The sequence below is a fragment of the Mobula birostris genome, chromosome 6, assembly GCF_030028105.1.
Source record: "Mobula birostris isolate sMobBir1 chromosome 6, sMobBir1.hap1, whole genome shotgun sequence".
NCBI classification, from domain to species: Eukaryota; Metazoa; Chordata; class Chondrichthyes; order Myliobatiformes; family Myliobatidae; genus Mobula; species Mobula birostris.
In genome coordinates this window covers 91660251-91685806 of record NC_092375.1, presented here as the reverse complement: position 1 = coordinate 91685806, position 25556 = coordinate 91660251, and the positions used below count along the sequence as shown (strand labels likewise).

The 25556-nt window shown below is 44.3% G+C and overlaps 1 protein-coding gene across 2 annotated transcripts in view; it reads left to right on the top strand.

Annotated features, from left to right (window-relative positions):
- Positions 1–13266: 13266 nt before the first annotated feature.
- Positions 13267–25556, top strand: part of dgkh (diacylglycerol kinase, eta) — a 504569-nt gene continuing 492279 nt past the window's right edge. For both annotated transcript variants that reach the window (XM_072260835.1, XM_072260834.1), the window contains exon 1: positions 13267–13487. In XM_072260835.1, the coding sequence (XP_072116936.1) occupies positions 13437–13487 (51 nt within the window). In that variant the 5' untranslated portion in view covers positions 13267–13436. The remainder of the gene's footprint in view (positions 13488–25556) is intronic.

Here is a 25556-nt window from a genome sequence, read left to right as displayed (position 1 = left end):
AGGAGGCTGGAGCCTTCAGGTTTGAGGCTAGGCAGGAGGCTGGAGTCTTCAGGCTTGAGGCTAGGTAGGAGGCTGGAGTCTTCAGGCTTGAGGCTAGGCAGGATCCTCCTGGGCAGGGCACGGTTCTCCTGGGCAGGGCACGGTACTCCTGGGCAGGGTGCAGATCACCACCCAATGGAGGCATGGGACAGGAAGGGACAGAACCAACCACAGGTAACAGCAAGACGGCATGGCTTACCCGACGGAGGCAGGGGACAGGAAGGGACAGAACCAACCGCAGGTTACGGCAAGACGGCCTGGCTTACCCAACGGAGGCAGGGGACAGGAAGGGACAGAACCAACCGAAGGTTACGGCAAGACGGCCTGGATTACCCGACGGAGGCAAGGGACAGGAAGGGAGCTAGGTATGGGGTGGCTCCAGGACAAGACAGCAAGACAAGGCAAGACTTCAGGCAATGCAAGGCAAGGCAGAACTTCAGGCGAGGTGAGAGTTACCGGCAAGACAAGGCAGGGCTTCAGGCATTGCAAGGCAAAACGAGAACTTCAGGCGAGGCGAGAGTTACTGGCAAGGCTTCAGGAGAGGAAACAGAAGGCAAAAGAAGGGATACAAGGAGTAAGGACAAGAACAATCCAGCAGCCATGCCCTGGTCTCTAGCCTCCCCCAACGAGCATCAGCTGCCTCAATTAGAGCTCAACAAGAACAGAAACAGGGTAGACAGGAAAACCTGGAGCAAGGGTCGATGGACCGGACCGTGAACCGGAATACAGACTTCACGGACCGGACCATGACAATCGGCCCTTGCCCTTCCCTTGGACAACATCGGTATCGTGGAGAGGGGAGACTTACAGCATGGGCAACTACCGGTCTTCCATACAACCTTGCCCAGGCCTGCGCCCTGGAGAGTGAAGACTTTCCAGGCATAGATCTATGGTCTCGCAGGACTAACGGATGCCTATAGGATAAAACAGTGTGGAAACAAGCCCTTCTGCTCAACTGGTCCATGCTGGCCTGCTAGTTCTCCTGCATCTTCCCTGCTCATCCTGCTTGCCTGTGTTCGGCCCCAAACCTTCCAAGTTGCTCCCCTCCATCTACCTATCTAAATCCCTCTTAAATCTTACATTTGTACCCGCCTGGCCCACTTCTTCTGGCAGTTCATTCCAGGTACTCACTACCCTCTGGGTAAAGAAGTCACTGCTCAGATCTCAAGTCTCTCCCCTCTTATCTTGTATCTGTGCCCTCTAGTTTTGGATTCCCTGATCTTGGGGGAAAGACTATGTAAGTCCAACTTATACATGATTTTATGAACTTCTGTGAGGTCACTTTCCATTTTCCCACACACCAAGGAATAAACATTCAGCCTGGCCAGCCCCTACTAAGTCCCCAATCCCTTCAGTCCAGACAGCATCCTCATAAATTTGTTCTGCTCTCCCTCCAGCACGACAGTGTCTTTCCCATAACAGGTGACCAGAACCACACAATACATCAAGTGAAGCCTCACCAATGAGTCATCGATGTATGGAAAGTACTCCCAAACTCAGTGCCCTGACTGGTGAGGGCCAGCATGCTAAACACCTTCATCTCCAGCCAGTCTATTTCAGCAGCCACTGTCACTGAAATTTGCACTTGTACTCTGAGGTCTCTCTGTTCCACAATGCTTGTCAGTGCCCTGCCATTCAACGTATAGGTCTTACCCTGGTATGAATGTTGAAAATGTATCATCTGACACTTACCCAAGTTGAAAACTATTTGCCATTCCTCAGCCCATCTCCCTAACTGATCAACATCTCTTTATAATCATAGTAACCTTCTTTACTATTGACAAGACCCACTAATCATGCCATGTACATTCACAACTGAGTCATTTACATAAATAATAAGTGGTTCCAACACTGCCTCGTAGAGCACCCCACTAGTCACAAAGCTTCAGTCAGAGAACTGAACTTCAACCATCGCCCTCTGCCTCCTATTATCAAGCCAACTCAGAGTCCACCATGTTAGCTCTCCCTAAATCCTATACCATTGAATCTTCTAGATAAACCTGCCCTGCATGACCTTGTCAAGGGCCTTACTAAAGTCCCTATCTATAACATTCACTGCCCTACCTTCATCTATTCCCATAATCATCACTAAACCAGAGTTCCATGAGGCAGTTCTCATCGGAGGATCAGAAGTGGAGAGGATGAGAAACGTTAAATTTCTGTGTGTTAGTATTTCAGAGGACCTGTCCTGGACCCAATGCAATCGTGAAGAAAGCATGGCAGAGTCTCTGCTTCCTTGGGAGTCTGCGGAGATTGGACATGACATCTAAAACTTTGACAGACATCTATAGACGTGTAGCGGAGTGTGTATTGACTGGCTGCATCAAAGCCTGGTATGGAAACACTAATGCTTTTGAGTGGAAAATCCTACAAAACTTAGTGGATTTGGCCCAGTCCATCATAGTTAAAGCACTGAGCACATCTACATGAAATGATGTCGTAGGAAAGTAGCATTCATCACCACCCACTCTCTTTTCTTGCTGCTGCCACCTGGTAAAAGGTACAAGACCCTCAGGACTCGCACCACCAGGTTAAAGAACAGTTATTACCCCTCACCCATCAGGCGTTTGAACAAAGGGGATAACTACACCCACTTGCCCATTCATTGAGGTGTTCCCATAACCAATGATGTCACCTTAAGGACTCGTCATCTTGTTAACTCATGCTCTCATTATTTATTGCTATTTACTTATATTTGCATTTGCACAGTTTGTTGTCTTCTGCACTCTAGTTGATCTTTCATTGATATAGTTATAGTTGATATTCTGTAGATTTGCCCAGTATCCCTGCAGGAAAATGAATCTCAGGGTTGTATGTGGCAGCATATATGTACTTTCATAATAAAATTTACTTTGAACTTAGAAAAACTCCAAAATATTCACCAAGTATGACCGCCCATGAATAAAACCATGCTGACTACTCAGGCCTTGATTGTCCAAGTGATGGTAGACCTTGAGCCTCAGTATTTCCTCCAGTAACTTCCCTACAACTGAAGTCAGGCTCATTGGCTTGAATAATGGGACTCTATACATTAGCCACCTTGCAGTCTTCTGGAACTTTGTCAGTGGCCAACAATAAAGTAAATATCTCAACAAGAACTTCCATAACTTCTTCACCAGCTTCTCATATGGTCTGAGGGTGTGCTGGGTAAGATCCTGTGGAAATGCCCACTTTAATGCACTTCAAGAGTGAAAATGCCTTTTTCCTTATAATATGCATATGTTCCATGACCTCACTAATTATTATCTTCATTTCTTTGTCATCTATGATATTCTCCTTGGTAAACATAAAGGAGGAATAGACACAAAACAAAATCTTGGACATTTCCTGTGGCTCCACACATAGGTGACATTGTTGGTCTTTAAGAGACTTAGTTTCTCCTTAAGCGCCCTTTTACTGTTAATATAACTGAGAAACTTCTTGGAATTATCTTTAACCCCTGCCTGCCAAATTCATCTCAAATCCTCTTTTTTCCCTCCTGATCTTCCTCTTAAGCCTGCTCTTAAAGGCATCCGTTAGTCTTGCGAGCCATGGATCTACGCCCGTAAAGTCCTCACTCTCCAGGGCGCAGGCCTGGGCAAGGTTGTATGGAAGACTAGCAGTTGCCCACGCTGCAAGTCTCCCCTCTCGACAACACCAGTGTTGTTCAAGGGAAGGGCACTAGGGCCGATACAGCTTGGCACCAGTGGCGTCGCAGAACAATGTGTGGTTAAGTGCCTTGCTCAAGGACATAACACGCTGCCTTGGCTGGGGCTCGAACTCACGACCTTCAGATCGCTAGTCGAATGCCTTAACCACTTGGCCTGCTCTTAAAATTTTATATTCATCAAGGGATTCATTTAGACACAGCTGTCTAAAGGCGATGTACACTTTGTTTTTTTCCCCTGACCAAGGTCTAGAGCCTCAATATCTCTCATCAGCTGCGGTTCACTGGAGTAGGTATGATTATTTCTCAGTAGTTTTTGATCTGGGCCCCACGTGTGGCCTGCAATGGACAGGGCCTGTTCCAATTAAGTTCTGAATGGTTCTGTTTGTCATTCACAGTCTTCAGGGAGGGAATGAATCAGCTAAGTGTATGAGCTCTGCTGTGATTCTATGTGTGAAGATAGTTGTTGTGAGTTTCAGAACTGTTGTAGCAGGGTTGCAGGCACTTAGCAGCTCTGCAAGCAGGCACTGAGGTTTGGCAAGAGGTCAAAGTGCTAGGAAATGTTATCGTACTGATCCAGTGACAATAAAGAAATAGTTGTGGAGAGCACCTTACAGGTACCAGTGTTCCACAACATTGCCAGTGATGCATTTGGCTTGCTCAGAGATGGAGCTGGTAGGGAAGAAACACATTAATCAGTTTGATAAAGTGTTGCATGGAATCTGATAGATTGTATATGGTTATAGTGGACTCAATAGTGAAGTGGTTAGATATTGAGCCCAGTGCATCAATCATGCATTCTGCTTTTTATCATGAATGATGTAACTGCTCCTATTCCAGGTGAATTTCATCACTGTCCTTATCTGAACCCTACTGAAAGACAGAGTGATGCAGCTGGTAGAGCCACTGCTTCCAAAGCCCCAGTGACTTCAGTCATTCCTGACCTCCGGTGCTGGTTGTGGAACTTACATGTTCTACGTGTGACCACTTGGGTTTGCTCTGGATGTTATTGCATCCTCACATATCTCAAAACCGGTTGGGTTGGTATTTAAATGGCTAATACAAATAGTCCCTAGTGCATAGATTTGTTGTAGAATCTGGGAGGGAGATGACGGAAACATGAGGAGAATAAAATTGGTTAAATCAAGATTAGTGTAAAATTGGTGCTCTGCATTCAGCACAGATTCAACGGGCTGAAGTGCCTGTTTCAACTCAGCCCATTACTCATTTCTCAATTTTTCTGGGTTTGTTGATGTAAAGGTTCCCCCACAGTAGTCTTAACCTTCCCATAGTGGAATGGTCATAGAGTAATACAACACTACTGCATAAAAAACAGACCCTTCAGCCCATCTAGTCCATGCTGAACTATTAATCTGGCTACTCCCATTGACGTGCTCTCCATACCTCTCCCATCCAAGTGCCTTTCAAACTTTGATTAAATGTTGAGATCGAACCTCAACCCAGTACTTCTGTTGGCAGTTTGTTCCACACTCTCACCACCTTCTGAGTGAAGAAGTTCCCACTCATGTTCCACTTAAGCATTTCATCTTTCACCCTTAACCCATGACCTCTAGTTTTAGTCTCACCCAGCCTCAGTGGAAAAATCCTGCTTACTTTTACCAATCTATAAACCTCATAATTTTGTATACCTCAATCAAATCAACCCACATTCTCCTACCCTCTAGGGAATGAAGTCCTAACCTAATAGAGTCATGGAACACCACAGCACGGAAACAGGAACTTATAGATTCCATGTTTTTCTTCCACTATCGTTTGTTTAGTTGTATGAGATGTCATGTGAGCTAAGTGAGACCATGATACGTGGAGTCCCTCTGGAGAAATTCTCAATTTTTCTGGGTTCCATAATAATCTTATCTTCTGACCAAAACTAGATCAAATCTGGATAGACTATCCCACAGTGTGATTGTGACCAATTTGTGAAATTTTGCTGCCTTTTTCGATTTGTCCAATGTGAGTTTAATGACTTTGCTTCAGAACTGGGAAAAATTAGGCTGCCACAAATATGTTTTAGAACGTAAAACATAGAACAGTACAGCTCAGTACAGGCACTAAAGTCCACGATGTTGTGCCAAACTTTCTATGATCAATCTAAACCTTATCCCACATGGGCCCTCCAGTTTTCTTTCATCCATGTGCCTATCTAAGATTCCTTTACTATCCCCAACATATTTGTCACTACCACCAACCCTTGGCAGTGCATTCCACACACCCTCTCTCTGTAAAAAAACTTGCCTCTGACATTCTCCCTTATACTTTCCTTCCAACACCTTAAAGTTATGTCCAGTTGTATTAGCCATTTCCATTCTGGGAAATAATGTGTCTGGCTGTCCATTCAATCAATTTCTCTTATCATGTTGAATACCTCTCATGCTCCTTCTCTCCAAAGAGAAAAGCTCTCAACCTATGCTTTAAAATCCAGGTATCATCCTGTTAAATCTCCGCTGCACCTTCACTAAAGAGGAATTGTCTGATTAGGGATTGACAATGTGGATTTGTGAGAGGCAGGTCAGGCTTGGTGGAGTCCGTGCTGGTTGGGGTTGGACTCTCCTGTTGGTGCTGCCCTCTAGTGTCTGTGCAGTGGAAGACAACTTGCACTGTGTTTGACTCTGGACCGCTACAGGCTTGTACTTGCCCACAATATCCAGGCACTATCAACCACTGACAAGCCATTCAGAGACTTGGGCTTTATTATTTTTTTGTGAGAATGTATGTCTGATACCATCTTATATGTGTTCTGTGCCGTGTATTTGAATCATACGATCATACACTGCCTTGCCCAGTTAGTCGGAGATGGGAGCATGATTAGTCCATGCTCACAAGCATGCTGCCACACTGATCCTCAACTGTAGAAGACTAGGCTCTCCACCTTGTTCGCTCATTTGTCTATGCATTGCCACTCCACTGTTTGGGTCATACTTAACATGATGCCAGCTATTCAACATTTACCTCTTTTCTGCCTCATTTCCTCACTTTCCAGGGTTTCATTCTCCAGCTATGCAGAATGTTCACTATTTCAGTTGTAACCTTTTTTTTGTGGTTCATATCAGCCGAGAAAGAGACAATTAGGGGAATAAAACATGAGAGTAAATGGCAGCTTGACACAGAGTAACAGGAGCAGGCTCCAGCTGAAGGAGATAAGGAAATAAGAGAAACCTGCATATAGAAGTGTGGAGAAATTCAAGATAAAACACCACTGAACAATGTAAGAATGAAATACAGAAATCACTGTGTGACAAGCACAGATTCCAGAGACTGAAATATACAGATAAAATAAAAAGAGAGAGACAGTTTAACAAAACTAAGTGCAGATGCCAGAACATAGCGAGTGTGAAGGTATGAGCCACAAGAGGAAACTGAACACAAATTATGAATGAATAAGGCTTCCTAGTGGCAAAAGCAGCATTTACCTTCTACAGCACATGGCTGACTGTCAAATCTGTGGGATCAAAGCTGTAAATGTCATTTACTAAACCACCCGTGATGAATGAATGAGCCACAGGAATTCAAGGATAGACAACGGTGTGTGGAATTTCATGAAGGAAACTGTGGTGACCTCTGGAGAAAGTTGAAAATTATTTCTGGATCAAGGTGTATGAGCCAAGCAGGGAGAGAATGGAGCTGAAAACCCTCCAGAATTCTCCTGAAATTAAATTTGCTTTATTTGTCACATCTTTATACTTTATACTTTATTGTCGCCAAACAATTGATACTAGAATGTACAATCATCACAGCGATATTTGATTCTGCGCTTCCCGCTCCCTGGATTACAAATTGATAGTAAATACTAAAAATTTAAATAATAAATCATAAATAGAAAATAGAAAAATGGGAAGTAAGGTAGTGCAAAAAAAACTGAGATGCAGGTCCGGATATTTGGAGGGTACGGCCCAGATCCGGGTCAGGATCCGTTCAGCAGTCTTATCACAGTTGGAAAGAAGCTGTTCCCAAATCTGGCTGTACGAGTCTTCAAGCTCCTGAGCCTTCTCCCGGATGGAAGAGGGATGAAAAGTCTGTTGGCTGGGTGGGTCGTGTTCTTGATTATCCTGGCAGCACTGCTCCGACAGCGTGCGGTGTAAAGTGAGTCCAAGGACGGAAGATTGGGGTTTGTGTGATGTGCTGCGCCGTGCTCACGATCTTCTGCAGCTTCTTCCGGTCTTGGACAGGACAACTTCCATACCAGGTTGTGATGCACCCTAGAAGAATGCTTTCTACGGTGCATCTAGAAAAATTAGTGAGGGTTTTAGGGGGCAGGCCAAATTTCTTTAGTTTTCTCAAGAAGTAAAGGTGCTGATGGGCCTTCTTGGCAGTGGCTTCAGCTTGGCTGGACCAAGTCAGGTCATTTGTGATACTGACCCAGAGGAACTTAAAGCTTTTGACCTGTTCCACTTGCGCACCACCGATGTAAATTGGGTCGTGCGGTCAGCTACTCCTTCTGAAGTCAACAACCAATTCCTTCATCTTGCTGACGTTGAGGGATAGGTTATTGTCTTCACACCATGCCACCAGGTTCTTAATTTTCTCTCTGTACTCAAACTCATCATTACCCAAGATACGGCCTACAATTGTTGTGTCATCAGCAAACTTATATATTGAGTTCAATGGAAACTTGGCTACACAATCATGGGTGTACAGTGAGTACAGCAGGGGGCTGAGTACACAGCCTTGTGGGGCACCGGTGCTCAGAGTGATTGTAGAGGAGAGCTTGTCCCCTATTTTTACAGCCTGGGTCCTGTCTGTGAGGAAGTTGAAGATCCAGCTGCAGATCTGAGTGCTAAGGCCCAGGTTCTGGAGCTTAGGAATCTACGTCAAAACATCAACACTTACAGTGAAATACATCATTTAGCCTTGATGGTATGCTGGGGGCACCCCACAAGGGCCTCCATGTTTCCAATGCCAACATATCATGCCCACAATTTACTATCCCTAACTCATAGGTTTCTGGAATGTGGGAGGAACCCAGAGCATCTGGAGGAAACCCACACGTTCATGAGGAGAAAGTACAAGCTCCTTACAGTCAGCAGCAGGCATGGACCCTGATCCCACATCTGGCACTATGAAGCATTACAGAGCCCCTTGCTGCCCCACTGGGGATTAAATGCTGAACTCCAATACTGGAGGCAGGTGCAAGCAGAGTATCGAGCACATGAATTCCCAAGGCATAGAATGTTCCAGATCTAGAGGTGGTAAATGTGAGTCTGGAGATGGTGGAATCTGGAGCAACACACAAGATACTAGAGGAAATGGACAGTCCCATGTTTTGGATCAAGATGGAGGGTCTGACCTGAAACATTGACTGCTCATTTCCCTTCAATGATGCTGCCTAGCCTGCTGAGTTCTCCAGTATTTTCTGTGTTGCTTGAGTATAGATAGGAACTTAGTTGTTGACATGTATATGGTGGGCCAAGAGGGTCTGTTTCTGTGCCAAATGACACCATGTGAGTAACTCTGTGGAGAATCATCATAAGAATATGTTTACCCTTTATAAAATTACTGGACATAACTCTGCACTCTTGGAGTGAAATCATTAAAATCACAACCATTACGCATGGAGGGACTCTTGGCTTCTGTACCAGAAAGAACTAGAATTTGTTTGATGAAAATGATAGGGGAATCCGGGAGCTAATAATTCAATTCTTGGGATGGTAGCTCAACAAAGCCTGAGGGAATAGAAAAGGCTCCACAGGCATCTTTGTGTCAAGGTTCTGCAGCAACCAAGATCAAGAGCAAATTTACAGGAGGCTCAGTAAATATGAATCTTTTCTGCTGTGAAGGTGACTGACCCATTGTAAGCCACTTCCTGGAAAATAACCCAAAGCCCCAACCCAAAGGGAGCCAAGTATAGAGGTAAACTTGGGAAGGACAGAGCATCAGTTAGCACAGTCTGAAAGGGATACTTTAAAGACCTCCTGAACTTCAACATTAGCAATTTTGACTCTGTCCAGGAATAAGACTTATCCCAGCCTTCTTGCCTCTGTCCTAGACTAGGCTATTCTGCTCAACCTTGTCACCAGTCAACATTGTATTCAATTATTTCAGGTTACTTGCTTTCTCTGTTGCAGGCCAGTTCTGCTGCAGGTCACCCATCTGTAATAGCAATTCAGTGTTCCTCTCTCCGCTAACAGCCCCTGAACTGTTGGGCAACTCTTACAGCTCTGATCTGTTTCACACATCGCATCCATTCACATGTTTCTCTAATTTCCCTCATGGATCTGCCATCAGCAGCTTATTACACAGCAACCCTGACCTCACCATATGAACAAAATCCCTTTTACACAACTTATCTCTTCCCCCTTCCTCTCAGCAACTTAAAGCTAGCCTGTTTCCTCCCTTTTCTAGTTCTGATAATGTCATGGTCCAGTCTGTGAAATCCGCATTCCGGTTCACGGTCCGGTCCATAGGCTCAGGACTCTGGGTCTTCCAGCTGTCCCTTGTTTGACTAAATCAAAGGCACCTGATTCCCATCTTTGGGCTTGCAATATAAGTAGCCTTGGGATTGAGTGTGGGCTACTGGTTTGTCTTATCAGTCCCCCTTGGAGCAACCTGCTGATGGAAGGCTAGTGAAACCATTTGTGATCTCTAGGCCTGGTTGGAGGACCACTGCTTCATGGAGCCTTGTTGCCACTTGTTGGAGTGGTCCTTGTGGTATGGATTCGGCTGTGTCCCGGGCCAGCTGAGTGGCTGCCAGCCACTCCAAGCTAGGTAGGGATCTGGCTGTTTCTGTAGCCAGCTGAGGTTGCTGGCTGAACTGAGATGGAGCTTCCCTGGAGCAGAGATGGAACTGTCTCTCATTTTTTGGTGTTTGTCTCTTCTTGTCCTTGCCTCTGTAGGGTAAGCCAGGCTGTTTTGCTGTTGCCCTGTGGGGAGATTTGTCTTGTCCTTGCATCTGTGGGGTAAGCTAGGCTGTTTTGCTGTTGCCCTGTGGGGGGACCTGTCTTGTCTTATCCTAGCCTCTGTAGGGAAAGTCTCTCCATTCTGCTGTTACCTGATGGAGAAACCTGTCCCACCTTGGTGTGGAGATGGAAGTTGAGTCCTGGCTTGTTGTAGGATAAGTCCCGGCTCTATGTTGATGTTAAGTTCCCAGTCTATCTCTCAGCTCCAATCTCTGAATTATCAGCCTCTGCATTTCAAGACAAAGATCCCAGGCCAGGCTCCAAGAACCCCAGCCTCGAGGATCCCAGGCCAGGCTCCAAGAACCCCAGCCTCGAGGATCCCAGGCCAGGCTCCAAGAACCCTAGCCTCGAGGATCCCAGGCCAGGCTCAAGACCCAAGACCCCAGCCTCAAGCCATGTCATGTCCTTGCCTGGTTCTGGGGTCTGAGCCTGAGGCAAGACCCAGGTTCTGGGTCCTTGTCCAGTCTTGGGCTCTGAGTCCAAGCCTTGTCTCCTAGTCCATGGTTCCTAGTCCTGGTCCTACTTTCCCTAGCCCAACTTTGTGTTCTTGTCCCTGCTCCTTGCCTGAATCCTGTCACGTCCCTACTCTAGTCAAGTCCTGTTCCTTGTACTTCAGTGTCTGTGCCTTGCGTTTGGGTCTGTTTCCAGCACCCCCTTGTGACAGAGAAAGGGTCATTGACTTCAAACATTTAACTCTACTTCTCTTTCTGCAGATGCTGCCTCATTGGCAGCATTTTCTGTTTTCAGTTCAGATTTTCAGTATCTGCATGTTGTTTGATTTTTGTTGCTGCCACTCCTGACTAGCAAGAAGTTAATAAAGCCATATGCCAACTAAAGGTCTCCAAGACCTCAAGAGAAGATATCCCAAAACTTGGCTTACAATCCACAACCTTGTGGTCCATGTTTCAGAGGATAGGAGGATCTCAGAGACATAACATAATCAACTTCAAGCAAGGAGATAAACTCAACTGTGGATATCAGGCAGGGAAAATCAGCATGAGATTCTTCCTCAGCCTTCTCAGATCCTGCCTCCCCTGTGGGGCAGAGTCCATGGTTCCCTCATTGGCCTGAGCAATGATCTTTGAACACACTGGAACTGAGCCATTCTCTGTCAGAGTCCTCTCCACCACTGACAGAATCTACAGGATGCTTGGCCACAAGAAGGTGGGTTCAGTCATCAAAGTTCTCCATCATCTGGGCCATACCAACTTTTTGCTGCTGTACATCAGGTTCTTGAACCAACCTACACAACCTTGGTCTTACCTCAGCAATGGAACCTCTTGCACTATTATGCTCTTTTCTCCAATTGCTTTTTTTGCAGTTTTGCTTTGGCAGTCTATTTTTCTCTTCACTGCCTTGTATTTTTAGGTTTTATGTATTGCCTGAACCTACAAGGCTGTGATGCTGCTGCAAGTAAGTTTTTCTATTGTATATGGCATATGACAATAAACTTGATTTGATTGGACTGCCAAACAAGAGAAAAATTCAGACTGTTTGAGAATGTAGTATATGGATGTGAGTATGGATATATTGTAAAAACTGGCAGAACACATGATAGAAATTTGGCCAACTGGAGTTAGAATCAGAAAACCTACAGCACAATACAGGCCCTTCAGCTCACAATGCTGTGCCGAACATATACTTACTTTAGAAATTACCTAGGGTTACCCATAGCCCTCTAGTTAGAAGTGAAGGATGATGAAATTGGAAATGTATCTAGACGGTTGTACTGTAATCATACAATTTGGTACAGTATCTGAAAGATGGTTCCAAGCTGTAAGTGATAAAGAAATCATTGTAAGGTCTCCTGAAATGCACCAACTGAGCAACACTTTACGACACCAGAAGAGAAACTAGTCATTTTTGTTTACATTGGAGATCCCAGAAGAAAAAGTTCTTTACAAAAAAAATCACAAGGATTAAGGAAAAATATTTAATATACTACAAGGAGATTAGTGAAAGATGTATTTTGGTTGTTTAAATTCATAAAATAACACTTCAAAGCAACACATTTTACCCATTCTATATAAAAACATTGTTTAGGGACCAAGGTATTTTATTTCAAAATAAGTATGCTTTGTCCCTAAAAAAATCAAATGTTCAATTATAATCCATATACAAACTTAAACGTTTCTGGGTGCTTCCACATGTATTTTAACTAATTTGCGTTGTGAAACTTTCGCGGTATAGTCTCTCCCAACTCCCCCTTTTTTGCACCTTCGGCTCCTGATGGAGAACCCAATTTTTGGACTTTCCTCTGTTTTTAAATTATTTCATCACTCTTCTCCCCCCCCCCCCCCCGTATTCCCCTTTAACTCTTTATCTCGTCCGGATCTCCCACAAATGATGGCTACTCGCGCATCCCACGAATTCAAGCGCTCCGACCACTGGGGAGTGTCCAAGGCCCTCGGCACCGGAATCCCCTCCCTAGCCCGTCCGGTATCTGACCCCCTTGTCTCTCTTCTAAGTGGCTCTTGCAATCCGCCCTTTTCAACAATGCCTTCGTCCGAGCGCACGCCCGCAACAGCTTTTTCCTTGCTCGGTTGGGTAAGTGGCGCTACCAAAATGCAGGAACCCGCAGCTACTGCTACAGTCGCCCAGAGAGGATGTAACTCCAGCCTCCGCTGCTTCCCGAAAAGTCCAGCTCCTTATAAGGAGTAAGAACGAATCACGTGGAGCCCTCACAGGCTAAACTCCGGTGGCAGATTTAGTGAAAGCGTGAGACGAGGAAGCGATAAGCCAAAGTGACTTGAAGTGGGTGGGGACGGCAATCGTGGCCAAACAAGCGGGCAAACCGCACAGCCCTGGAGAGAAGCCCTCTTGGGACTGTCGAGCCGAATATGGAAGAGTTGTATCCTTCGTACAGCCGGAGCCCTGTCTGGGAAGAGATGGTGGGTAGCTTCGTTTATTGCGCTCCGCACTTTGCCGTTCTTCTCTCTCGATTCTGCCCACGCTTGTTGTCGGTGCCCATGTGTCATTGTGTTATTTTGTTCTTGGCCTTCATATCTCTGAATAGATATTTTGATGTGTACAAGTTATAAATAGCCACGGCATGGGTGGAGGGGGTTATTGTACACCAACCACAGATGTGTGTGTGTGTGTATGTACGCGCTCTTACTCACGTGTCCTTCTCCATTTGTGTCGTCCGGGATGTAAATCATCAAATATTCCAAATGACAGATAGAGAAAGTTGGGTCTCACTGTAAACAGTAATAGCGACACCCACACAAGATTCAGGATGTCGTGGGAGAGTGGGGGCTGAAAGGCAAATACAACAGGGAAGCTGGAAATGACAAAGAAAAAGGGCTGCGGGTTACAAATCTTCAGGATAGCACTGAAATCCCGACCGGCTGGTGACACTGTCACTGATTAAGTAACGTGGAAACCAGCCGCAAGTACTGCACGCTCGATTCGTTCGTTTGCATCTGACAGGATAAAACATGTTGGAATTTTCAATGTGGTGTTTATCTGGCTCTACGCTCTATATCTAATCAGCCTGTCGAGGGTGAGTTCCTTCTTCGCTTCCCTGTAGTACTGTAAAGCCTTTGAACAGAATCTTTCCCACTAGTTGAAAAATCTGCAAGAATTCGAAAGGAAGGAAGTATACTCGCTTTTTTCGTTTCCCTCGAAACCTGCGTTCCTAAAGGCATTAGCTAAGCAACCTCCCCCCCCCCCCATATATCCATATATAGTCTTCGGGTTGACAAATTTTAGAACAACTTACTGTGATTTGGACACAACATCATCGTTTGTGTGTATCTGCCTGCCAGTGTGTACATGTCGGTGTGTCAATGCTGGTTTAACTTAAACGTGCCGATTTGATTTCCATTTTAATTTCTGCCTGATCCTGCGGAGGTCAGTGCAGAGCTTGAGAATGCGCCGCCGAAAATCTAAAATTAATTCTGTTCTCTTTCTCTTCTATCTGAAAGTTTGACTTTACATTTAAGGTCTCTATTTTATTTTGGAATCCACTAGAGGTAATTTCGGGCAAAATTCCTAGATATTTCAATTTTATAAAACGTTCTCTTTATTATAAAAATGTTTATTCGATTTAAATTCAAAAACAAATCCGAAGAGATGATTTAAAAGCTCTCCTCGGTATGGTTGACGGATGTGGGTATGGCTTGGTGAGACTGTGCGCCTGCACCGACGCCGCCTGATGCGCTGATTTCCCCCAGCAGCAAGTTGCCCCAGATTTCGGCATCTGAAGTTCTCTCCTGTCTCCATAATTCTAGTTACGGTATGCAGATTTAAGTGATCTTTTGATAACCAAGTAGGAAACCTGAAGCGAATTTTATTTCTCACTAACACGCCGCAATTCAGAGCAGGTGCTTCAATACAATTGTCAACTGTTTAAGTTTTCCAGGACCGTTTTGTTGATTTTTCTTCTAATGTTTGAAGTGTAGGAGGATGTCGCAGGAACTATGGTGTAAATAAACCATCGCCCCATTTTGCGGGTTGCAATCAGAGCCAGAATTCATCGATTCTGTGCGGGAAATCCAGACGAAAATCATTAGGAGCCGACTCACTGGTGGCGGTGACGGTGCCTCTCTCCGTCCACCTTTGCACCACTTACACTTTACACTCCGAGCAAGGCGAAACTGTATTCATACTGGTGAAAATATACATTTTTTTTCAAAGATAACAAAAATCTAGTCTTGGTTGGAGCAATAATTCGACTTCTAGATAGCTTGATCTCAGAATCAAAGAATACGACCATGAACATAAAAGTAGAAGTTAAAATAAGGCGTGGTTCTTCTCTGGTCCTCGAAAACCACAAAACACACAAAAAAGGCTTGGAGCTATTGTGTTAATAGGAGGATTTGACAGACAAGGAGTTTTTTTTATTTAAAAAACGAGCATGCACAAAGGTTCGCTTCCAGTCGGGACCAGTTCAGTCACTCTTGGGCCGGCAAATACATGCGCCTTGTTATTTCCTTCTTTCAGAGGACGTGCTGCCACTGAGACCTCGTGCAGAAAATCTGTCGGAACAAGTGTGACGGTCAGACTTTGTATTAACGGCGATTGAACTCTAAGAACCGAGGTCTCCACTTAGCCGTTTCTCCCTGCTGAGGTTTTCGGCTTTACTCCTGACTGTGACAGGCTGCGTACGTAGATGATCGATATGTGGCTATGTTTTTCAGACTTCGATAAACGATTCATTTTGACAGCTTGCTTTAGGGATCCAGCTCTGCCTCTGCGGTTTGGTAATTTCTGCGTGACAGCGGAGTTCAGGACTCTTTCTCCGATTCTGTGTGTGTGATGTGTGTGTTGAGTTCACTGCGACAACAGTAGGTGTGCTGATTTTATACTCACAGTTGGTGTGTTAATTTTACTGTGACCGTTAAGTGTGCTGATTTTACTGAAGAAGTATGCGGACTTTACTTTCTGGTGTCAAGTTGATGTGCATTTTACTGATAGTATGCTTGTACTGACAGTCTGTACCCTTAATTTGCTCTGGAACAGTGTTTGTTGATTTAATTCTCACTGTGCGCTGTATTGAATTTACTGATGTGTACGTGTGCGGTGTTGGATATTTAGTGTGTAGGTGTTGAGTTTAATCTAAAACAGTGTGTTTGTGTTGACTTAATCTGAGCCAGTTGAGACTTCACTCTGTTGCTTTGTGTTCATGTTACTCTAAAATTATTTTTGCTCTTTCCCAAGATGATTTGCAATTAATTTTTATGAGTGCCAAAAAATAGCCACTTTAGCATCGGTGGTGCAGTCATACATCATGAAAACAGGCTTTTTGGCTCACTTCGTCCATGATGATCAGTATGAATCCCATTTTCCAGCACTTAGCCCATAGTCTTCTATGCCCCAGTAATCAAAAGTTCTTGTCTGGACACCTTTCAAAAGTTGATGGTGTCTGCTTCCACCGTTCACTTTGGCAAATGCTTAGAATAATTTGGGTGTAAAAGGTCCCCTTAGATCCCTTCTAAACTTCCGTCCTCTAATTTTATTCACCTTTGAAGAAGGGAAAAAATTCTTGCAATGTCGGTATCCATACCCCTCCTAATTTTATATGCATGAATTATTTCCTCTTAAACTTCTCTGTGTCAATGAAACAGGTATGATCTCCAGTCTTACATCATAATTAAGATGTTCCATCCCAGATATCTTTTCTGTATCCTCTCCAGCATTATTCAATTCTTGCTATAGAATGGTGACCAGAACAGCACATTTACTCCAGCTGAGGTCTCTGATCTCCTGATCAGTGTGTTTGCTCCATAATTCTATTTCTTCAGGTCACTGTCTGCAGAATGATGTGTTAGGTGTCTTTTCACAGTTGAGGTGTCATATATGACATTTATAATGCCATTCCTTATATCTGCCTGCCTATTTCTACATTTCCCCTCATCTCTCAAACCCCTGTCTACTGGGTTTGTTATATCTATATTTGATTATTCCAACATATTCTTCATCTTTCTCCTGCCATTTGTAAATTTTAGTTCATCAAACATTTTGTTGCCTGTTCTATCAATAGATTTTTAAATATTTTTAATAAAAATAGAATCAAAGAACATGGGGTGAGTGAGAATGTGTCACTGAGCTACCAGCTGTAAAGGCAGAACAGACACGAGACCAAATGGCCTCCTGTTAATTCTATTTGTAGTGCTACTGTTCACTCATCGGCCATGTGTCGAAGGGTCAACATTTGTTCATAGTTGCTCAATGACTCAATTTTAAATCTTTCTATGACAAGAAACCTAGGTGAGGATGGTTAGGACCCAAGCACTGAAGTATCCAGGACTAGAATTGAGACATGATACGAGACTGAAACGAAGGCAGGGTTCTAAGATGAGAATCCAAAGTAAAGATGACGGTTGAGCAACAAACCTCAGTTCAGGTATTCTTTGAATATTTAAATTTTGCTGCCAAAATATGCTGCCAATTAGCAGGGAGAGCCTGAATTTTTAAAGGGGCCATGCCACTTATCCATAATGCACAGTCAGAGTGTCTAAACCCCGGAGACTGCTGCGTATTGTAACATTTTCTCCCTGGTTTTCAAATTCTTACACTTCTTTATTTTTTCAATTATCAGTAACCTCTTCATGTCTGAGCTCCTCAAACCAAGGACATTTCATTAAACACAGATTTTAATTGGTGCACTCAACAGGAATTCTGCAGATGCTGGAAATTCAAGCAACACACATCAAAGTTGCTGGTGAACGCAGCAGGCCAGGCAGCATCTCTAGGAAGAGGTACAGTCGACGTTTCAGGCCGAGACCCTTCGTCAGGACTGAAACGTCGACTGTACCTCTTCCTAGAGATGCTACCTGGCCTGCTGCGTTCACCAGCAACTTTGATGTGTGTTGTTTTAGTTGGTGCACTATTGTTTTTAACGCTAAGACCACCAATTTGGTAATCCCTTGCTTTAAGATTTTCCTTGAAAACCTACCACTAACTTTTAGTGTCTATCCTATTAAGTTTTCAATTGATAAGCCTTTGGGGTGCTTTGCTTTAAGTGGACTGAAAACAAATGAATTCCTACTTTGGCATCAATTTGTTTGGTGATTCCTTTCTCTCCGTAGGTAGTGTTTAAGTAAGTCTCCTTTCTCTCTTTGAGTCATTGAATATACTGTATTATGTAATGTTTGTTCCTTTGGTATCATATTTGACCCCAATAAGAGCTTCAGAATATATATTTATACCATTCCTATCATTTCCTCATTCCACTTCCATAAAAATGACCAAAGCTTCTCCTACAACAGCTCTTCTGCCTCTGAAACCTCTGGTTACTTCTGGTCTTGACTGTTCTAAAATACTTCTGATTTACCTTTCCTTTTACTTCATACCTTTGATAAACTTGAGATCATTCAAAACTCTGCTGTCTATTTATTAATCCAATCTGATTTCAATTTACTCTTAAAATGCTTGAACTTCCATTTAAATTATGATTTGATTTAAAATTTGTATTCTGGTTTTTAAACTTCAATATAGCTAAGGCCCTACCATTTTCTGAAATGCCTCATCCAACTCTACAATGATCTGATCTACTAGTGCTCCTGAGTTTTGGCTGATGTTCACTAATGAGTGTAATCACCCCATTCTATCTCCTTTACCATAGCATTGGAGAGGGATAGGAACAGACACATTAGGAAAGCATTTAATTGGAGTAAGGGGAAATATAAGGCTATCAGGCAGGAACTTGGAAGCATAAATTGGGAACAAATGTTCTCAGGGAAATGTACGGAAGAAATGTGGCAAATGTTCAGGGGATATTTGCATGGAGTTCTGCATAGGTACATTCCAATGAGACAGGGAAAGAATGGTAGGGTACAGGAACCGTGGTGTACAAAGGCTGTTGTAAACCTAGTCAAGAAGAAAATAAGAGCTTATGAAAGGTTCAAAAAACCGAGTAATGATAGAGATCTAGAAGATTATAAGGCTAGCAGGAAGGAGTTTAAGACAGAAATTAGGACAGCCAGAAGGGGCCATGAGAAGGCCTTGACGGACAGGATTAAAGAAAACCCCAAGGCATTCTACAAGTATGTGAAGAGCAAGAGGATAAGAAGTGAGAGAATAGGACCAATCAAGTGTGACGATTAATGCTAAGACTCTTGTCAGTGTGGAGGATCAGAGGGATTTTGGAGTCTGAGTCCATAGGACACTCAAAGCTGCTGCGCAGGTTGACTCTGTGGTTAAGAAAGCGTGCTGTGCATTGGCCTTCATCAATCATAGGATTGAGTTTAGGAGCCGAGAATTAATGTTGCAGCTATATAGGACCCTGGTCGACCCCACTTGGAGTAGTGTGCTTAATTCTGGTTGTTTCACTACAGGAAGGATGTGGAAACCATAGAAAGGGAACAGAGAAGATTTACAAGGATGTTGCCTGGATTGGGGAGCATGCCCTATGAGAATAGGTTGAATGAACTTGGCCTCTTTTCCTTGGAGCGACAGAGGATGAGAGGTGACCTGATAGAGGTGTATAAGATGATGAGAGAGATTGATGTTGTGGATAGTCAGAGGCTTTTTCCCAGGGCTGAAACGGCTAGCACAAGTGGGTGTAGTTTTAAGACACTTGGAAGTAGGTACAAAGGAGATGTCAGGGGTACGTTTTTTTACGCAGAGAGTAGTGAGTTTGTGGAATGGGCTGGTGGTGGTGTTGGAGGCAGAAACGATAGGGTCTTTTAAGAGACTCCCGGATGGATACAAGGAGCTTAGAAAAATAGAGGGCTGTGGGTAAGCCTAGGTAGTTCAAAGGTGAGGACATGTTCGGCACAGCTTTGTGGGCCGAAGGGCCGGTATTGTGCTGTAGGTTTTCTATGTTTCTATAACTGCCGGGCAAGCCTTGGGCTACCAAGGCTTTCAGCTCTGAAATTCCTTCCGTGAACTTCATTGCTTTTCTGCTTTCTTCTTTGATGTGTCACTTAAAACTCCTCTACCTAACCAGGTTTCTGTTTCAGAATAACACACACAAAATGCTGGAAAAGAGTAAACAGCTGGCAATTTGGGCTGAGGCCCTTCATCAGGAATGGAAAGGAAAGGGAGAAGTAAGAGTAAGAAGGGGAGGAGGGAAGGAAAAAGTACAAGGTGTTTGGTGATAGGTAAAACGAGGAGAGGGGTAGGGATTGAACTAAAGTGCTGGGAAATTCACTAGTGAAAGTGATAAAGGTCTGGAGAAGGAGGAATCTGATAGGAGAGGACAGAAGACCATGGAAGAAAGGGGAGGAGGAGGAGCACCAGAGGGAGCTGATGGGCAGGTAAGGAAAGAAGCTGAGAGAGGGAAACAGGAATGTGGAATGGTGAAGGAGATTGGGGGGGGGGGGGTGTGGGGTAGTTACCAGAAGTTTGAGAAATCAGTGTTCATGCCATCATGTTGGAGGCTAGGCGTTTCTTCATTTAGCCTGATGTTAACTTTTTTGATGGTTCTAATATGAAGCATCTTGAGATGTTTATTACCTTAAAGTCACTATATAAATGCATTTGTTGCTGATCTATTTCTCTCCATGGATCAGTATATCTTTGCGTATGATTGTGCTTACCAATGATTCTATCCAAGATCAGAGTTTGTTTTAGTGATTTCTCTCCCTGAGCTCTATTTCCCCACTGGTACAACTTCCTTATGTTCACTCCAGCCTTAGGCTCAATCTCACATCTTTACTTTCTCAGCTATTTCAGCCCAAGACTCATCTAACTACATCATATCTCGGTCTCACAATCACCTCGTTGTGGTCTTGCACTTTACTGTCTACCTGCCCAGCATTTTCTCTGTGACACTACAACATATAACATATCCTGTTATTGCTTTATCTTGTTCTAGCTCAATGCACTGTTGTAATTAATTGATCTATATGGATGTTATCCAAGACAAGTTTTTCACTGTACCTCAGCACATGTGACAATAATAAATCAATTCACCAATTATCCACTGGCCCTACTGCCTGTTCTCTTGATCTAAAAACCATTTAATTACAGACATCTTCATTTTCCTTCCTGGTTCCAGGTTAGCTGATATTGTTAGTCTCTTCCTTTGTATATTTGCTATTTCTTTTAAATCTTCTATCAAATACCTCTCCTCAAAAAAACTCTGTCCTTGCAATCTACTTCTCACTCTTCAAATTGCCATTTGTTTTTAAAGATGATTGAATGCTGAGCTTCACAAATTAGAGCTCAGCTGACCCACATTTCCCATGTTTAAATCTCTATCACCAGCTTCTGTCCAAATCACATCATAAAACAGCTCTCACCAAAGCCATAAATTACATCCTATGTGGTGGTGATAGAGCCTAACACTTCTCATCTTTCTAAACTCTATTTAATAATTCTCCTATGGACTGTTGTGGGATAATTTGCTATATTAAGGTGTACTATACATGTGTTTAATGACACCTGTCTATAAAGGTCAACAATTAACATCCATGATACCTTTCTCTGATGATCAGTGTATGCTTTATACCTTTTTAGTGATTCATCTCCACCTGGTAGCATGCATCTTTCTGTGTGTATGTGTTTATTTATTTATTCTTGTCACTTAGGGTCAATCTAAAGCTGTGTTTCCCCTCCCAAGTTTACATTGTGCCCCTTTCACCCACCTTGACTGGGTTTTCTGCTCTACACAAGCTCTCCAGTGAAGCAGCTCTCTAATTTCAGTTTAAAATTTCTCTGAGACTTCAGCACTATGCAATTTTTGCCCTATCTCTGAACTACAGTATATCCCTCTGGGGTGAAGTGTTAAGATTTCAATCCCAAGATCCCCAGCTTGGAAATTTTCTCTCTTTCCTGGAAATGGATGCTCCTCATTGACCAAACTTATGGTTCTCTGTTCTTAAACCTACTTATGTGGTTCATTTTGACAAAGCCTGTGTGAAAAGCCTTGTGATACTTTAATGTGTTAATGGTACAATCAATGTTGGTGATTCATTGACGATCAGGGCGTGTGCATTTTTGGATTCTTCTGCAGGTCAGTGGTGCATTTTGCCATGTTTCTCCTTGTGATTCCTCTCTCTGAACATCAGTGTGTTTAGTGACTTTCCTTTCTGATCATCAGTCAATATGCTCAGTGAATTTTCTCACTGAGGTCTGTTTGCATGATATTCTCAAACAGGGTGCAATGTGTGAGATTTGCATTCTCTCTCTGAGAACCAGTGTATGGATTTAAAGAGGGTAAATATATGTTTTATGATTTAACCTGTATGATTGGTGATTCTTTTTCCCCAATGCTAGTGTAATCTCTCTTCTTGAAGAGCACTTTATTTATTACATACTTAGTTTGTTTTGCTGCATGATGGTTCAATGATTAATGATAGATATTGCACTTATTCAGTTCCCTTTGTCTTCTTGAAATAATGTATGCAAAAAAGCAATTAGTTGTATCAATTATTTGACAGATAGGTACTTTACTGTTTGTAAATCATGTCTGAGAAAGTGGAAGTGAAATGAAGTTGATGCTTGGCAAAATGAAAGAAGATTGAATACAAAGGCGAGATGTGACCATACGTGCCTCTAACTTGTTCCAGCTTTGAGATGTGGCTAGTAACAATCCCTTATCTTCGAAAGAGCCAAGTGATTGGGTCACCAATAGTTGATCGTGATTTGATGGCTTATTGAGTTTGTCCAATATCACTAACTATTTTGCAAAGCATCAACATGATTTCCAACTTCATCTTGAATCCCATTTTCATCCATAACATGTCACTCATTCCCTTTGGCTGGCATATTTAATTCTTCAGACGTCTTGCATTGTGCTCTGTATTTCAATTGGCAGCTGTCATTTTGTTTCTGAAATTCCATACACCCATTGCACTTAGCATCTACATTCAGCACTGCATTTGTGCACCAGCTACAGATCACTTTCCCAGCCAAGTCACTTCAAAGTTGAAAGTAAGTATATTATCATATTATTTTATTATCACCATATGCAACCCTGAGATTTGTTTTCTTATGGGCATTCTCAGTAAATCTATAGAATAATACCATAATAGAATTAATGAAAGACCACCCAAATACAGCGTTCAACCAGAATGCAGAAGTCAACAAACTGCAAATACATAAATAGAAGAAATAATTTATTTTAGATCAGGTTATACAGTTGCTGCTTGTACGTTTGTCTGTAACCCTGAATGTAACCGAGGTGTGTCTGTTATTGTGCTTGCTGCAATGAAAGCAGCAGTTGAGGTAAATGAGCTTTTCTTGTTTGTCATCACGGACCGAATGCTTACCACACTGGTGTCAGGAATGGGATCAGAAATTGACAGCAAAACTGAAGAGCTATGAAGTCGGATAAGACACCTTAAGACACGGGGGATAAGTCGAGGGACCAAGTGGTATGCCTCTCCTGCACCCCCAGGCTGGGCTCCCGAAGATGGTGCGCTGATCCGGAGGACCAACAGGCCCCAGCAATTAACACCGTGAGGTCCATCCTTAAGCTCCATAGATATAATGGTAACACACATCAAAGTTGCTGGTGAACGCAGCAGGCCAGGCAGCATCTCTAGGAAGAGGTACAGTCGACGTTTCAGCCCGAGACCCTTCGTCAGTACTAACTGAAGGAAGAGCTAGTAAGAAATTTGAAAGTGGGAGGGGGAGGGGGAGATCCAAAATGATAGGAGAAGACAGGAGGGGGAGGGATGGAGCCAAGAGCTGGACAGGTGATTGGCGAAAGGGATACTAGAGGATCATGGGACAGGAGGTCCGGGAAGAAAGACAAATAGCGGGGGACCCAGAGGATGGGCAAGGGGTATAGTCAGAGGGACAGAGGGAGAAAAAGGAGAGTGAGAGAAAGAATGTGTGTATAAAAATAAATAACAGATGGGGTACGAGGGGGAGGTGGGGCATTAGCGGAAGTTAGAGAAGTCGATGTTCAAGCCATTAGGTTGGAGGCTACCCAGACGGAATATAAGGTGTTGTTCCTCCAACCTGAGTGTGGCTTCATCTTTACAGTAGAGGAGGCCGTGGATAGACATGTCAGAATGGGAATGGGATGTGGAATTAAAATGTGTAGCCACTGGGAGATCCTGCTTTCTCTGGCGGACAGAGCGTAGGTGTTCAGCAAAGCGGTCTCCCAGTCTGCGTCGGGTCTCGCCAATATATAGAAGGCCACATCGGGAGCACCGGACGCAGTATATCACCCCAGCCGACTCACAGGTGAAGTGTCGCCTCACCTGGAAGGACTGTTTGGGGCCCTGAATGGTGGTAAGGGAGGAAGTGTAAGGGCATGAGTGGCACTTGTTCCGCTATGCTTAGATATAATGGTACTGGCTGCCTGGAGCCTTATCTGACATGTCAGACTTGCTGCATGGAACCCCACCGAGGTGGCAGTGCACCTTGCCCCGGCGCTGGAGGGGAATGCCTTGAGAGCCCTCGTCGACCTAAGCAGCATGACTACAGGGCTTTGTAGCAGTGCTGCTGTGGAGTTTCGAGCAGAGGCTGTTGGAGGAAGCAATGAGGGAAGAACTGGGCAGCAGACGACACTATGGAGGAAAGCTTGGGGGCGTTCGAAGCAGATCTCCGCTACTGTGCTCAGCATGGCTATCCACTGCCCTTCCTCCCCCGTTCCCTCCTGCAGCCCAGGGAGAGCTTGGCCTCCACGCTTTGTAAAGGCACTGAAGCTAGAATGCCTCTGGCAGCATGGTTGCCTGACATCACCATCTTGTGTCACTGAGGCAGAGGAAGAAACTGAGGAGGACAAGTGCGTGAGAGGTTCGACCAGCTCCATGGCAGCCCCGCTGTGTGCCACAGAGTCATCCCTGCTACCGGTGCGTTGAGGCAGGCTATGTGGCCCAGAACTGCTCCAAAGCAGTGTCACGCCACAGCCAGCAGCAGTGCGATTGAGATCGCCACCGACTCCCAGTTCTGTGGGCATATCAGACAGCAGTTCAGAAGAGCACCATGTGTATGCCGGCTGAGTTCATGTTCTGGCAGGAGCTGCACACGCCGGTGGATTTGGTGTTTGACCATCCTCCCGAGCCGGAGCTTTCCTGGGGAGACTGTGTTGAGTACCTGCAGCAGCTGAAGGGGTGTCTGCAGGGTGTTCACGATGCAGCTCTGCAGAACCAAAGCGCAGCTAGCAGCCGTCAAAAATGGGGTTATGATGTCCAGCGCCGGGGACAGAACTTTACTGTGTGTCTACTGCCCCACCCATAAGAAGGCACACTCCTGCAAGCTGGGAAGCCATTGGAAGAGGCTGAGAGAGGTGCTCGACTACATTTCCGTGGTATACCAGGTGTGGCTGCCTGAGCAGCTCAAGGCAGTTGTGCTGTACCGGGACCTGTTGGTACTGTATTGGCCTTTGGCCACCATCGACCCAGTGAGGCTGTGGGAAGGAGGTGACACTCTGGGTGCCCTGCCTCTTGCCTTACCAAACAGTGCCGCCCTTGGGGGGTGGCTATATTAATCCCCAGCACCCCAGGTGACAGTGTTGACCACTGCCAGGACTTTTGGACTTTGTTGTGGACTCTGGGGTTGCCAGGGACAGCTAACTCCTTAGATGGGGGCAGTGTGGCATTCCTAGTGCC